Source organism: Falco cherrug, chromosome Z, assembly GCF_023634085.1.
Source record: "Falco cherrug isolate bFalChe1 chromosome Z, bFalChe1.pri, whole genome shotgun sequence".
Taxonomy (NCBI): domain Eukaryota; kingdom Metazoa; phylum Chordata; class Aves; order Falconiformes; family Falconidae; genus Falco; species Falco cherrug.
Genome location: NC_073720.1, coordinates 58,057,385 through 58,073,235, shown reverse-complemented (window position 1 = coordinate 58,073,235; position 15,851 = coordinate 58,057,385). Strand labels below are relative to the sequence as shown.

At 36.5% G+C, this 15,851-nt stretch overlaps 1 protein-coding gene across 1 annotated transcript in view; it reads left to right on the top strand.

Annotated features, from left to right (window-relative positions):
- Window positions 1-15,851, top strand: part of SLCO4C1 (solute carrier organic anion transporter family member 4C1) — a 32,544-nt gene that overhangs the window by 6,250 nt on the left and 10,443 nt on the right. The window contains exons 3-8 of the mRNA XM_005446880.3: window positions 5,649-5,843; window positions 8,499-8,595; window positions 9,497-9,618; window positions 10,496-10,611; window positions 10,906-11,050; window positions 12,969-13,164. Of these exons, the coding sequence (XP_005446937.2) occupies window positions 5,649-5,843; window positions 8,499-8,595; window positions 9,497-9,618; window positions 10,496-10,611; window positions 10,906-11,050; window positions 12,969-13,164 (871 nt within the window). The remainder of the gene's footprint in view (window positions 1-5,648; window positions 5,844-8,498; window positions 8,596-9,496; window positions 9,619-10,495; window positions 10,612-10,905; window positions 11,051-12,968; window positions 13,165-15,851) is intronic.

Below are 15,851 nucleotides of genomic sequence, written 5' to 3'. Positions count from 1 at the left end.
CTTGAAGTGTAGTGTGCTTAAAGCCAGCTATTTGCCTCTTAATCTAGTGGCACACATGTAACTAACGAAGAAACATCCAGATATGTTTAAGGCAGGATGATTTAATCTTCTAGGATTATTTAATTGCTATTGCAGGGTTTAATCAGATTTGTCTTCAATGACTAAGCATATTAGAGTGCTTACTAAAAAGATCAGTAGCCATTAAGGAATCAGATGGAAGGTCCTCAGTCTTCCAGTTGTTGATTGTCAAATTAGTGGTTTTTTTAAGTGTTAATCATATCATACACTTCCATGAGCTGTCCAGATATTGACCATTAATAACTTCGGTGAGCTATTTTTCCCCATCTAAGAAATGAGGATATGAGGCAGAAGTTAATTGACATTTTAACTGAACAAAGCTAAAAGAAAAAACTCTTCAGTGTTCGGAGGCTATGAGCAGATGATTACTTGTTAACCCTTAATAGAGGGGCAGCAGCTTACTTGCTCCTGAATATTAAACAGTCCTGTTTCTCAGCAGTTTCACTATTACCCTCCCTACTTCACTAGTATGGAAGGTAAGATGAACTTGGTACAAAAGAGACTACAATTGGTTTTGAACTTTTTTATTGGAAAAAAGGATGCTGACAGGGTGAGGTGTGTGAAGAGAGATGGCCAACTATTGCAACTGATCTCTCCCCTTCCTACCAGTTTTAGTTGAAATCTCAGAATCTGTTACTGTTTCATCAAACGTGTGCTGTTTCATCCACCATTAAAGATTCTGTAGGTGTTGATGCCTTATTAGGGATCGTGTTCTGTGTGGACTTCTGAAATCTAAAAGCTGTAGGGAGAATTTTAAGTGGAAAATCTGCTTTCTTCTCTATGGCACTGTAAGCTGGCTGGATTCACACTGTTTTGACTGCTGTAATGCCCGTACCTATGCTGTGACTGATGAGTAGTTTTAAAGACTTAAGCTTATTTAAACAAAAAACTACCAAAGATAAATGACTATGGAGTACAGGGAATGTCTGTACAATGACAGTCGATGTGAGTCTGCAGGTGCTGTGCAATGGCATCCTTTAACAGTGAAGTAAATTACAGCATGTGACTTTATCGGATGTCTAGTGTGGCTACTTCTGATGTTGATGAAGCATCTTATCTACACATTTAGTTGCAGAATTTAATAGCACTGTACCCCAAAACCCTTTGTTGTTGCTTATTTGTTTGGATGAGTAGTTTATAGAAGTTTTAATATATTGACAGTAAACTTTTATTTGATGTTTTGCATTAAAAACTGCCATCTAGTTTATTTTTGAACAGTTCCTAGTTGGTTACCTGATTGTTTCATATAAGTACAGTAAATTTACCTGCAGGACAACTTCAAAGTATAGTTCAGAGCGATATTTAATATGGCTGCCAAATTAATTAATGGATTTACTCTAGAATATAAAATACACCTAGCCTCCAGTGTAAGGTTTATAGACTTCCTGAAGCTTGCTGTTGTACCCTGAGATATCAATTTACTTTTATTCTGAGTGTATACATATCCTACTCTGCAAAACTATTCCACTGGAAATAGTTATCATAGTAACACAATTTAGAAATAGTTTAATACATTTCATATTGAAAGAGTAGCAAACCAATGGTCTACCTATTTTAAAAAAAAAAAATCAGACCGCGGAAAGGTCTTAATTTTGATTCCAGAAAAGCTTAAGAGTCAAATTTATAACCTAGATGTAACCAGTATTTGTTCTGGTAACGTTTTTTAGGTTACATAGGGTCGTCAGTGTGAGCTGGCTCTGATCTTTGTAGGCAGGAGCTCCATCTAGTGGTTCGTCTGAAATGAAACCATTCCGTATTTGATCACCCGTAGACAGTAGAGGACTGTAAAAACTGCAGATGCTTTAAGCAATATACGTTTAAACTTCTCTCTCAGATCTGATTGAAACATGTTTAAGTCTGTAAAATCAGTCGGTCGCAGCAAATGCGAAATGTAGTTCTTTAACTTGATACAAGGAAGACAACTTTAATGTGAAGACAGTCAAGCTTTGGAACAGATTACCCGGGAATACTGTGCAGTCTGTATCTCTGGGAGGGTTTCAGGATGCTGCTGAGTAAAGTCCTGAGCAGCTTGGTCTGCATTTGGTTTTGGCACAGTTTGAATTAGGAGTTTGGACTACATGACTCCCTGATGCCTTTACCAACCTGAATTATTCCATGAGTCTCTTCAATAACAGGCTGTGAACGATGTCTTTTGAAAAAAGATCTTTGTTAATAACAAGTCTTAGCCATTTGAATTAGTATGTGGTGTGATTTCAGAAGAGGGAGAATGACTTGAACACTTTTCTTCAGTTCTCTTTTCTACTGGAAAGTCAAGTGGTACATAAGTTGTTTAGTATCTGAGAGTGAGTGAATCTTCTCTGAAGGGCAGTAAGAGATCTTCCTTCCTAGAACATGCCAAGGACAATTAAAGAGTGAAGAAAAATGGTACTAATGGAGAGAGAATGTGTGATACCAGTCTCTAATTTGACTGTTTTGTCTTGCACAATCAGTATGTCTGTGGTTTTTCTGCTGGCTTTGCTTTCTGAAGAGTTTATCTGACCAGTTGAATAACTGATAGTGCTGCTGTTCTCTACACTGCTTGCACTGCTTGACCTATTTCTCTGTACCACTTACATATTCTGTAATACTGTAACATCTGCCTTTAGAAACTAAAAACTTAGTCTTCGTTCAGCATGTTCATTGAAGCTTTGATGACTTTCCCATTAAAGACTTAGAAGGGAGACAGATTTTTTTTTAAGATTAAAAAGGAATAGAAAACAAGATGTTCTTTGTCTCACTCTGCTCAACTCTCTTTATAAACTGTTCTCTGCTCCCCAAAAGACAAAAAACCCCACACCTACTTGCTGCAGTTTAAGAACTGAGTAAAACTAGCCTTGACCTGTCTTAAATCTAATTAACGTAACTGCTAAAGCATCTCACAGTTGGCTCTGGCTTCTTGGCTAGTATATTGTGTCAGATACTTGGGAATGTTTGGCCTTTACATAACTTGGATTGAGGTAGATGTGTTCGATAAAAGCTTGCAAGATGGTTTATGATGACTAACTCTGGATGGTGTTGCCTTTAATGCAGTTCTGATCTTTAAAAGGCAAGTCTAATCCACTAAATTTTAGAAGGAAAAACAAATTTAATGAGAAAAGGTACTAAAAAATGGTCAGCCACCCATCTTGAACTTCTAGAGCTTGGTTTATCTCAGGTTATCTTGATCATGTGAAAGCCAGTGCCTTCTCTCTCCACCATTCTCATGACAGCAACAAACAAGCTTATGAATTTAATCCAGGTTAGGTTTAAACTGTGTCACTTTTACAAATCTGCTTAAACCTTGAACTGTACAAGAAGGGGGTGACATAAATGGCTGAGGTAAACTGTTGTTTGATGGCAGTTTTGACTTTACGCTGGTTTAAGCTAATCTCATAGTTTTGTGGTAGATTCTCTTTGTTTTTAAAATGTTCTTGGAAACATGAAATGTGGTCTGTGACTCCACTTGGCAAGTGCATGTGTACTTGCTGACTTTAAAAAAAAAAAAGGCATGATAGCTGATGCAAATAAGGGTTATAATTGTATTAAAGTGTGTATTGGTGGGTCTCTTAATTTTGTAGTTAAACCTGATTACGTGGTTTTGAAAACAAACTGGTATGATAAGCTTCTCATCATAATGTCAGCATAAATTTCCTAGGGCATATAAATTGAAGAGCTAAAAGACTACAGGAGAAAAGCTATACTCAATTAGATACGCAATGGCACAGGCTTCCAGATTGACATGAACTGAGACATTGACTTTGGATTCATGAGGAAACACAGTCTGTCAGAGTCTGATTGCCATTACCATATGTAATCTGCTTATTTCATGAAGCTATTTCTAGATCTCAAATTAGGCTACACTTCTGTCACTTAACAGCATTCATGGCATTTTCTTGCTCTGTATTACTTGTTTCTGATGTGTCCATTTTAACTATTATTTGTGTGCTACAATGAAATAACTAGCCAAACATAGTTTTAGACTTGCCCAGTAGGTATTAAGAGTCTAATTTATATAGAATATATATAGAAGAGTTATATGTTCTGTACATTAATATGTGTATGTTAACAAGGTATTGTAGCACATGGTGTTAATCTGTAATCGGTTTTAGATGCTGTGCATGTAAATAGTGCAAAGTTAACCTGATCTAAGACTTAGTTTCATGCAGAAAAGAATATTGATAAAGAAATCAGATTGACAATAAATGGAAAATATAGTTTAAAAACTTCTGTTTTCAGAGTAGTGATACATAATAAAAAGTTCCCCATGGGGCTTCAGTATAGCATTAAAATAAGGATTGCTCCTAAGTGGAAAGGAAGGTAAATTTTAGACAACTCCTCTGGAAGTGAGGTTTTCCTATCCAGTTTCAGTGCAACAGCACTGAATCATCTGTTGTGTGCTTAATGATGCCACCACCACTACAGTGCTGTTTCTTCTGGAGAAGGCATGATAAAGCCCATGGATGCGTTTGTAACATCAACATAGGCTTTAAATACCTGCTATGTGGTAAGCACTTCCTTGTGTTTGTGTCCTGTGAGCCCAAAGTGTGGACAAGCTTGCCCTTTCTTTGCTTGAGTAAAAAGTGTTCTCAAATGTAAAAGGACCTGAGAAAAACTAAGTAGTAATTTTGTAGCAAAGTATTGAGAATTAAGCAGTCTACTCATCTGATTTGAAGGATGTTTTCATGTATCTGTGCAGTATGGCTTGTTTCCATTAAATTAATGGATTTATCTTCTTCCTTAGGGTTGTACATTCTTGTGTGGAAAAACCTGCAAAGAACCATGCTCCTCTTGATGTTATCACTTGGGACTGTCTGCTGCTAGAAGTGAAAAGTTAGCAAGAAGGAGAAAACATACTCCCTGTCTTCACTTCCTCTTTTTCTCTTCCCTCCTCGTAGTGCCAAACATTACAGGAAAAGATGCAATCTTAAGCTATTCCCCCTCTGCTTTCCTCTGTGTGTATGTGTGGACAAGTACAGAGGCTTTACATTAACCTCATTCTGGAAATATGGCAGTGTGTGATCTATGAGAGATATTGGTGTAGGTTTCTAAGCTTTTTTTTTTTCAGGGGAAACACTTCTCAAGACTATGAGAAGGGAGGATTATCTTTGTTTCCAACTTGTGACTGACAACTGCACTTTCCTCTCTAGCAGTCTAGCTTTCCTCAGCTTGTTCAGGCTGCTCTGTCACTTAAGATTGGAAGTTTTTAATCCTACTCAGAATCATTATAAGGTGCAAGAACAAAATGAAGTGTCTGTTACCTAGGAGTATTCACTAACCTGTTGAATGACCATTTTACAGTTTTCTGGGGGTATTTTTTTAGCATACATCTAGTCAATAATGCTTTCAAGAAGCCAAAGCAGGAAAAAAAAAGAAGCTATGATGATACTTCTTTTAGGGCATATGATACCGTAGAAGATTAGGGCACTGTCATATAGGATGTATTAGTAGGCCTGAAAGTTAAAATGGGAGCCTGGCACTAACAGCACATCCTGTGTAGTTTAGCTCTCAGTACAGGTTTTTCTTCAGTTGGACTGTGGTGAGCTGGTTTTTTTATTTTTTATTTTAAGGTCTTGCTGTCTCTTGTCTTTCAGACACGTGTCAAATTCCAGGAACAAGCTCTGCAAACTTGACGTGCAGTACCAGCACAAAGTCTTTACTTCCAAACTATCTATATATATTTATCCTGGGACAGCTGCTGCTGGGAGTTGGAGGAACTCCACTATATACTTTGGGGACAGCTTTTATTGATGATAGTGTCCCAAAGCACAAGTCTTCCCTTTATATAGGTAACTTTTAAAACTGTTTATAACACATTGTCCAGATAAATCATAGAACTGCAATGTCTTTCAAATGCTTTTATTAATTCTTCTAAATCAATCTTGTCATTGTTTACTTATGTGCATAAAGCATCTATACTAGTTACTGTGCAAGTTAGGTATTGGTCTGCTCTAAGTATCGAGTCTTTTCAATAGTTATTTTGCAGAGCATGGTAAGGCTACTTTGTTCACCTGTCCTGCTGTTTTTTCATGTCAGTACCTGAAAGGGATTAAGTGGTTAATGTAGGCTGTCTGATAACAACAGAATAAATTGTAGCAAAAATTTGCTTTTGTGTCGCAGGTGTTGAAAACCACTGTATATCAGGTCAGTAGCCAGATCTGCAGTTCTGTAGCCACATACAAATTTGGCATTTCAGGGGGAAATACTGGAAGTATCTTTACTTAATTGAAAGTAAAGGGATTTTTTAGAAGCACAAAGAATGTGTTTGTCTTCCTGTGGGGCTGCTTGAAAGCTAAGGAATACTAATACTTAGCAGTGATTTTTTTCATCTTTCTGGTCAGCATTCTCTGGGTTATGTGCAGTTTTACTGCCATGTTCGTTGCAGTCTAAGTGCATTTTCTATGGGTATGAAGATATTTGCTGTTTTTGCCTTTATAGATATAAGCTGATAAAAGCATGTTAGCTATACTGGTAACTCACAGGAGGAATTCAAAGCATCTTAGATTCCTGGTCTGTTTTCTAGACTAAATCAATAGTTTAGTTGTGGAAATTGAAATAAGCAAGAATTCTATGTAAATAGGTTATTAATTGTTCTAGATAAGCCACTCAATTGATGCCAATAAATAGCATAGTTGCATGTGTTAAAATCTTAAATAACGAAGACTACATTTATTTTTGCTGTTTCTTTATATTGAGAGAGAAGTTTATTGCTACACCCACCCCACCCCACAAGGCCAGTGAAATAAATGGAGCAGAATTAGGGCTGTCTGCATGACTACGGGATCGGAAGTGGCCTGAAAACTCAGCAGAATGGTGTCAGTGTTCATACTTAAACCAAAACAATGCAATACATTAATGCTTGCACAATCCTCAGAGAACTTCTGAGTTCAGAACAACAATGTATTTTGCCTAATATGAGAAAACTAGAATGCAAGTGAGTGGATAGGTAGCTACATTAAGCCTTAATTGTTTTCTTGCTTTTATGCAATGGATTGAGTATTTTAAAATAAATGGCATTGCTTTGCCTGTAATGTAGGAAGGCTTGTGTAACATAGCAAAAAAACCCAAACCCAAACCTGTAAAACTTTCTGCAAATGTCTGTAAATAGCTGCTGGCATCTTAGACTGTAAGTTTGCAACTCATGAGTTGGTAGTTTCCTTCTCTTCTGAAGCTGGGTGTGTTTTCATGAGGACCGTTTTCTTGTTAAACTGGGGCATCTACATTGAAAGCCAATGAAAAGTTAAGCAATTCCAAATGGTAATTTAAACTGAAAGGTCTGTAGCAGGAAATAGGCACCTTCTAAGGTAGGTTTAAACTCCTGTAGGATGAGTGTATACTCAACTCAAAAAGATCCTGTGAGCATGTCATATTTCCAAAATACAGGAAAACCTGGAATATGTCAACTCAAAATTTGTTTGGACTTAGTGATACTTGAGTATCCTTTTCTGTGTTGCTTCTCCCTCTTGCTCTTTCTTCCCCCCCCCTCCCCCCCCATCATTCCTTCTTGCTGTCTAAAGAGGGCAAAATAATACCAAATACTCAGGGTCCAGGAACTTTGGAAATAAATGAGAAATCCAGATTCTTCAAGTTGGGGAAAAGCATAGAATAACAGCGTAAGGATGTGTGTCTTACCAATTATTTAGGCAGATCTAGTTGTTAGTGCAAGCCTTTATTTGCAGAGACAATGCTTCTGCCAGCAGTGCTGAAGCACCACAAAAATTTGGTTGGTAGACCAGAAAGACTATTGTGACATTTGGAAAATCTTGTCCTAAGGCAAAAAAAAAAGACCTAAGTGTTCTTTAGCAGGATATGGTTATACCTGCAACTTAGGCTTCTTTTTTGTTGCTGTGGGGTTTTTTTTGTGGTTATGTGGGTTTTTGGTTTTGTTTTTAAACTGTCAGGAGCTGTCAAAAGCCCTGGCTTTGTATTTTAAAACATATCAATAAACTGAAGTGCATATGATTGAGTTCTAAATGAACTCAAGCAGCAGGTATTACTCCAGTCACAAGTTTTAATGGAATCCTGGCTTCTCGTCTTGGCAGATCTAAAAACCAACTTAAGACTCAAAATAAAAATATAAGTTAAGTAGGTTCTTAAAGATGTGGGCATGAACTATTAACAACTGTTTCATGGCAACCTTAGTTAAACTTTTTCACAAGCTAGCTTGTGATTGTAGGCACAAGGTGTGCAAAAGGCAATCTAAAGCATAAAGATGCTCTAAGCAAAGTATCTTTTGCTGAACTTCAGAGTTGCAGCTTTTAATGAGAGCTTCAAATTTTCTTGTTGCCAGAGAAGCACGAATTTTGTTTTCAACATACTATAGTTGAGGTAATGACAGTGAAAGAACAGGTTGACTTAAACCATTTGGTCTGAAGTTGATTTAGGAATTCTTTAAAAGAAAGATTTAAAAATGTATGGTGAACTTGATGTATTTTCTCTTCTAGGAATTGGCTATGCCATGTCACTGCTGGGTCCTGCTATTGGCTATGTCTTAGGAGGGCAGCTACTTAATATTTATATTGATATCCAGATCCCAGAAAGGCAAGATACTCTTTCGCTTTCTATTTTCCCAATAATTCTTATTAAAATCCAGCTTTTCTCCATGTGAGGAGGAGAAAGTTTTTGTTTGGAAAATACTGCATTTTCAAGAGTTTCTTTAACTTGGTAACAAGTTTTATTCACAAGAGCTTCTAGCAAGAAAGTTACTTATCACAGTGAGTAGTCAATCCATTGTGTGTGAAAATTTCTCTGTAGAGCAAATACGTAGTTCTAGCTTTTTGAGATACTAGGTATTTTAAAGCTGATCAAGAACAATGCTTTGTCTTTTGGTTAGTAGCTCATTTAGGATTAGATTGATTTCTTGTGCAAAAAGTTTCTCTGAGGTGGGATACGAAGCGAAGGATGCTGCTACTTACCTCCTGGGAAGAGCATGCTAGAAAATGTACTAGCTGAGTAATAGTCTACTATTAAAGGATAGTGTTATAAACTGTACTACTGTCCAAGCCAACAACTTTATTTACACCTTTATTTCCTGTGTTTTAGGGACTTCAAATCAATGCAATGACATTCATTGTATGTGAAAGTATTGGCTTTCACATAACTAACTGATTAGGAAGATTCTTTCTAAAACCAGCTTTTTCAGTATCTTAATGCTACAGGACCTTGAAATCAGGGCCAAATAGTGGCCTTTGAATCGGAGTGAATTTGACTAATGAGTTGAAGCATACTAAATGGTAGGATTGAATATTATTATAATAGAGCTGATGAACGTGCTTTAAACAAGAAAACACTAAATTTAATATATGTAGAAAACAAGAAAATGACAACTTGCAAAGGCTTTCTGTTAAATCAGGATTAAAAAAAAAATCCAGCTCACTGACATCTGAAATTGCTGATTTGAATTCATGAATAGTAAACCTGCTTTTTTCCAAATTTTTTCTAGTATAAAGATGGATCAAGATGACCCACGTTGGCTTGGAGCATGGTGGATACCATTTCTTGCATGCTTTTTTGCAATCTGGCTTCTTATAATACCTTTTTCATGCTTTCCAAAACACCTACCAGGTAAGTGTTTAACAGTAATGGGTTACTTCAGAAGAGACATTTGTTTATGTGTGTGGGTTATAGACTGCTGGACTGAGTGATTGATTTCTTTTTGATTCTGTTTCTCAGTTAACTGTCTTTGGCTAAAACTGATGATAAATACCTTGCTTCCAATATGCAACCTTTAAAGCAATGTGGATGGGCTGGAGGGCAGATCTTGTGTATGTAATGATGTATGGTAGGACTGGAAGCAGATAGAGCATGGAAACTGATGGTCTGAATTTGGAAGACGCTTGGCACCCAGGGTTGTATATTAAGCTGTTATGTTATCTGCCAAGAATCAGGAAATTGTCTTGACTTAATATGCGTTTTGTCTTTGTCTCTACTGTCTTGTTGTTTTGGGTGAAATAATAAAGCATGAATCAAAGTATCCCAGAGCAGCCTTCTAAAAAGAATAATTTTAACATAATTTCTGTTCAGGCAGATATCATCTAGGAGTCGTTTGGAAGAGCATCTAAAGGAAGTTACTGTGCTTCTCTGGAAAGAGAAATGATGGAGGAAAAGAAACAATGAAGTAGGGAACTGGGGAGAATGAGGATGATTTAAGAAAAAAAAATACTGAATGGGCTTCAGGATAGTCTGAAATCCTTAGGATATCCCTGATGATATCTTGCAGCTGAGGCCTTCCTATGGAAGCATGATGCTTTCAGCCAAAGTCTTCTTTCTACAGCAATAAGTTATTGACATTTTTATGGATCTGTACCAATAAAATATTCAAGAAGACTTACAATGTCTGAGCTGGTTTTCCCAAGGAAAGGAAACACTTTGTTTTTTCAAATTAAGTGTAAGAGCACATGTATTCAATGTTTTCATTGTCAATAAATATGCCCATTTGTAGGAACAGCAAAAATACAGGCTGAAAAAGTCTCTGAAACCCATAATGATGGAAGTGAATTGCTTGTGGAGGCCAGGAACATTGGAAAAAGTTACAAAGACTTTCCTGTGGCTCTCCTGGTAAGGAAATCTTGAATGTACTAAAATTGATACATTCAGAGGAAAATTTTTTTTGGGGGGCAATATGTAAGTGTTCAGAAAGGTAATTGCTTCTCTATTGTGTTGTGGTAGGGAAGTCTGCGGTGCTGCTGATAATTCAATGCATATCCATTTTATTGAGGTTTTTCTTGCCTTAAAAATCTTAAGCATATCAGTGAAGTTCCACTTGAGAGTATCTGCTTTAAAATAGAGTGCGTTCAAATTTACATGGTGATACAATGAAATAATTTCCTGTTATGCTAACTTCCTCCATAGATACTGTTGAAGAATCCAGTGCTTATGAGTCTAATAATAGCCAGTTCTTCAGAAGCTTTAGTTGCGACTGGCTTTGCCACATTTCTACCAAAGTTTATAGAAAGTCAGTTTGGAAAGACATCAAGTTTTTCAGCAACTCTTGGAGGTAATGTGTCTCTTCATTTTTAAATCTTAAATATGTTGTGCTGAACACACTATTAACATTGTAGGTGGAAGCTTATATAAGCATATTGTGTTTGCCTGAGATATTTGTGCATATACTTACACGAAATGCAGTTTTCACAGCAGAAACAGTATTTTTATATTATTCTTGCCTGCCCTGTGAAAAACCCTGGTATTTCGTTCTTTAAGGGTGCAAATCTACTTGTCTGTAGGATCAGAAGACTTGATACTCTTATTCAAAGTGGAATGAGAATTTTATGTGCTGCTGAAACTTATTCCTTTCTTGGTGAAAACCATTTAATTTTGTCCTTTAAAATCAGCTGAATGAGTATTAACCCTTAGTCTTTACTGAAGGAAGCAAGATGAAGGGCAGATCGGAAAAAAAGTAGTGCTTACCACAAGTAGGGAGTTGACTTGGCCTTTCCCTTCTTCAATTCCACCATAGTGTTACAGTGAGATAGCTTACAATAAAATGACTGCTCAGGACATACTATAAAACTCCTATGTAACTGCTTCTATACTTGGCTTACTGTCACTGTTACTTCTGCACATCAGATAATAGAAATAGGTAAAACAGAGGAAGGCTGTGAAAAGTTAGCTATTGGAGAAGCAGATAGGAAAAAGTCTGAAAAACCTGTGCTAGGTAGGGTCACCAGATTAACACTGACACAATTACTTCTGAAAAGCAGTAACCAGATCAAGGCAGATAGGCCAACAGATGCTTGCAATGTGGCAGACTTAATATTTCTGGAACATGTCTTGCTAAATTACTTCAGCTTATAGTGCTGCAATATAACCGTATGCTAGCTGAAGTGCTGTCTCCAACAGAAATATATTTAGGAAAGACTTTCTGAATTAGTAACTCCCCTCAATACTACTACGTAGTACTGTTGCTATTCAGACATCATTGCTTCTAAACAGTTATCTGCAAGTTTTAAATAGATGTACATTGGAATACATGCTCAATTGTTAACAGTCATCAGCGGTGAAATAGAAAAATGAATGTTCCTTTTCATTGTCTATAGACCTTGTCTGAATTTCTTTTCATTTGCGTTGAAAATATTGATAGTGTTAATCAAATGTACAGCTTTAAAGAAGTGGCTACGCTAATGTTGAAAGCTTGCTGTACCTGAACTAATGTTGAGCTAGCTAGTCTGTTACTAATGGCCACGTTAGCTATTTAAATGACATCTGACTGTGGAGGTCTGCAGCCTGTGCAGTTCTACCACTGTACTTGAGCTGCCTTTCAAATTAGTTGTCTCAAGTCAGTGCAAGTTACAATGTGTTCTGTATTGTATTGTAGATTAGCCATACATAACTGAGCATTTTTATATCTGGAGTCCAAATAGTGCCAAGAAGATTATGGACTATGTGAACTAGCAAAACTAACCCACTAATCGAAACTTTTTAATCTTTCTGTTGATGCCTTATTGTATCTTGTGCTGTCTCATGTAAAATAGTGATTATACTCTTAGTCAAACATAAGACAGAAGTATAACAAAGAACATGGACATGTGGTTAAAACAAACCCAACAAACCTGAAGCAATGAAAGAACATTTTCTATTTTTGTGAAGTGGCCTACTGGTGCTCAGAGATTCCTGCCCAGTATGTAGTACTACTCAGTAATCTAGTTTTGCTGTGTTCAACTTGGGTTTTGGACAGCTATAAGTTACGCTGTCAAGTTGAACTTCTGGGAAGGCTGAAGATAATGTAAGGGTAGAATAAGTCACTCACTCAAACAGATTCTGGTAGGATGGTTTCAAAATGACATCACATGGACTGCATCTTAAGATACAGGTAACAGTTATGACTTTTTTCTAACATAAAATTGCACTCTAAATTGCTTCACTAATTATATCTTGCATTTTTGTGTAATTGCTGGTGTCTTGTTTTCCTCTAGGGCTTGTATTAATTCCAGCAGCAGCACTAGGCCAAATCATAAGTGGCATCTTGATTTCCAAGTGCAAAATGGATTGCAAAAACATAATCAAGTTCATGATAGGCACTTCATCAGTGGCCCTACTTTTAAACACAGTGTTTTTATTTGCTAAATGTGGGAATCAACCTTTCGCAGGTGTCTCTGAAACATATAATGGGTAAATATATTTTACTGCACTCTTGGGTTTGGTGTTAATATTCAAAATAATAAGCTACATCACAGAATACAAAACCTTTTAAAAATACTGTTTTGCCTTGATGTATGAAACTGAAATGCTTTATGGAACTCTAAAATCTTGTTCTTGAAATTTTTTGTGTAATAGATGATTAAGGGAAATGTAATGATACATTGCCTGAAAAATGTTCTGAGCAGGCTGGTCCTGCTCAACAACAACAAAAAAGTATCCTAGCTTCTGTAACCATTCTAGGTGTAGTAGCCATGTTACTGACTACTGCTAACTTTGGATCTCTGTAGAAGTAGCTTGCCTTCTGTATCTTGTTTTGTTAACCAGCTCTTCACAATCTGGGCAGTTTGTGCCTGGAAGGAGTCTGCACTGTGCAACAATTTCTTGAGTGCATGGAGGTATACTGCAGCTTAAACTGATTGCAGATTTTTCCCTAGGAAGATAAAGACATTATTGTAGCACCAGGTTCTAGCCTCCATTTACAAAGGAAGCTTTCTTTTTTTTTTTCCTGGTAAAATGGCTGAGAGAGGTAAAAACTTACTGCAAAAAGACCACAGCTCAGTGACCCAAATTGAAGAATAAAATGGGTGGAATAACATGATTAATGAATATAATTCTAAATATTTTTAGCTAATATGTATAGGAGAGACTTCTCTAAACAGTATTTACTCTTCTTTTGCTTAAACAATATAATTCTCATTCCTATTGAGAATGCAGTCTATCACTCATTTTTAAATCTCTTTAGTAATTCTAATAAAAATTCTAGGGTGAATGTTCTTCCTGTTTCTGCAAATGAAGTTTACGCTAGAAATCAGTGTGGCAGTGGGGAAAAAATGTCATTAAAGTGAAACCAAAAATGTAGCAAGAGTAAATATCTGCAAGTATAAGCATTCCTTAGAGAATGGATTTCTAGGTCCACTTTTAAAATTTCGGCATTGAATGTGTGTGATCAAATCACCACCATAGGTACAATGTTGTATAAAATGCCCAATTATGCCTTATTAAGGAATTAACTAAAAGACTGTGATGTTTAAATTCTCTGTTTTAAATAGTACACATTTCTGTAGCATGAGCAGTGTTTAAAATCAGGAGTAGGTCAGCTAGTTGTGCCAAAACTGTGCTCTCATTCAAGGGATCTGTTACTCTGTCATGAATTGACAGAGCCAGAGGCAACTCCAGCAGTTTGGTCTGCCAAGAAACAGACGCTGCTGTAAAAAATAACTCTAGTAGGGTGGTAGCTAGGGACTGCTAGCTGCCATTTGAAAAAAATCAAAAGCATGAGCAGCATGCTGTACAACTGGGTGGATAACTTATCAATACTTTTTTGTTGTTTTTCTCCAAATTCCCCATTTTAGACAAGAGTTAGGTACTACTGTCTTGTACAAAAGCAGAATCTGTAAGTTATGCTCTAATCCATAAGAAGACATTTAAACCTAAATAGGATGTGGAAGAGGATCTTTGCACTTTTCTGTCACAATAGCATGAAGTGCAGCATGAAAATGCAGAAGATGGGTTGGGTAAGGATTGGTTTTGTAGCCTCTAATACATATGCAAGCTCGTGATACTTCTAGGAAAAAATGATAAACATCTAATCAACAATTAGGCTTCTATGGTTTCTTCACTTGATACTTACCATGCTTTTTGACTGACTTAAAATGTAGATACAACAAACAGTTTACAACTTGAAGTATCAGTTGGCAGTATATTCAAAGGCCAGTGTTGATATTTGATGCTTAAAACATGGCTTTGCTTCAGTACCTGAAAAGAAGCTAGCTGTAAGATTACAGTGGACACTTCAGAACTGTGAACAGTAGGATGTAGACTTTTGTTGTGGAAAGTTTATAGTTATATATTGAGGAAAAGAATCGGTATTCAGCAACTGAATACTGAAGCGGTTGTATAGAAAATAGTATATGAAGTTATCCATGTGTCTAGACCAGGTCCCATGACCAAAAGCAGCTGATGAAAGGTACAGCTGAATTGATTTTCACCCTAGGTTAAATACAGTTATCTTGTATTTAATAGTTTCATGTAACTTCAGCAGTTATATAGTTTAACTGTTGCTGAAAACCTCTTATCTACAGCAATTTGGAGTTGACCAGTCCTGAAGTAAGTCTCTCCACTCAGTATCCACTACAAAAAGGGTTCATTTTTATCTAATTTGCTGTTACATGTTGGACTGTAATTTGTTGGGCATGTGACCTACATCAGAATAGTTAGTGGCACTAACACAGTGCCAGTTCTGAAACTGCTTTCCATGAAGGAGTAAGCAACTGAAATAATTGTAGTAGCTTTAACAAATTTATAAACTTGTGGAAGAATAGCTATGTGTCTGATTTCTGTTTATGCTATTGAATAAATGCTTCTGAAAGACTAAGTTATGGCTACGCTTTGAGAGTTGACTTGAAAATTGTTGCAGCGTAATTTTTGTGGAGATTTTTAAGAAATCCTTCATGGCAAGCATTTATTTGCTGTTGAAAAACAGCCTGGAGGTGGAGGGGGTGGGGAATGCTTTTGCAAATTCAGTACTAGAACCACATGAGTAGAGGATCTATTTTGAGCTCATATATTAATGAGCAAAGTATATTGTCTGTAGTAACTGTTTATTACTAAGTTAGGCTATAAGCAGAACTGATGTGGTTTGCTTTGTCTAATAAACA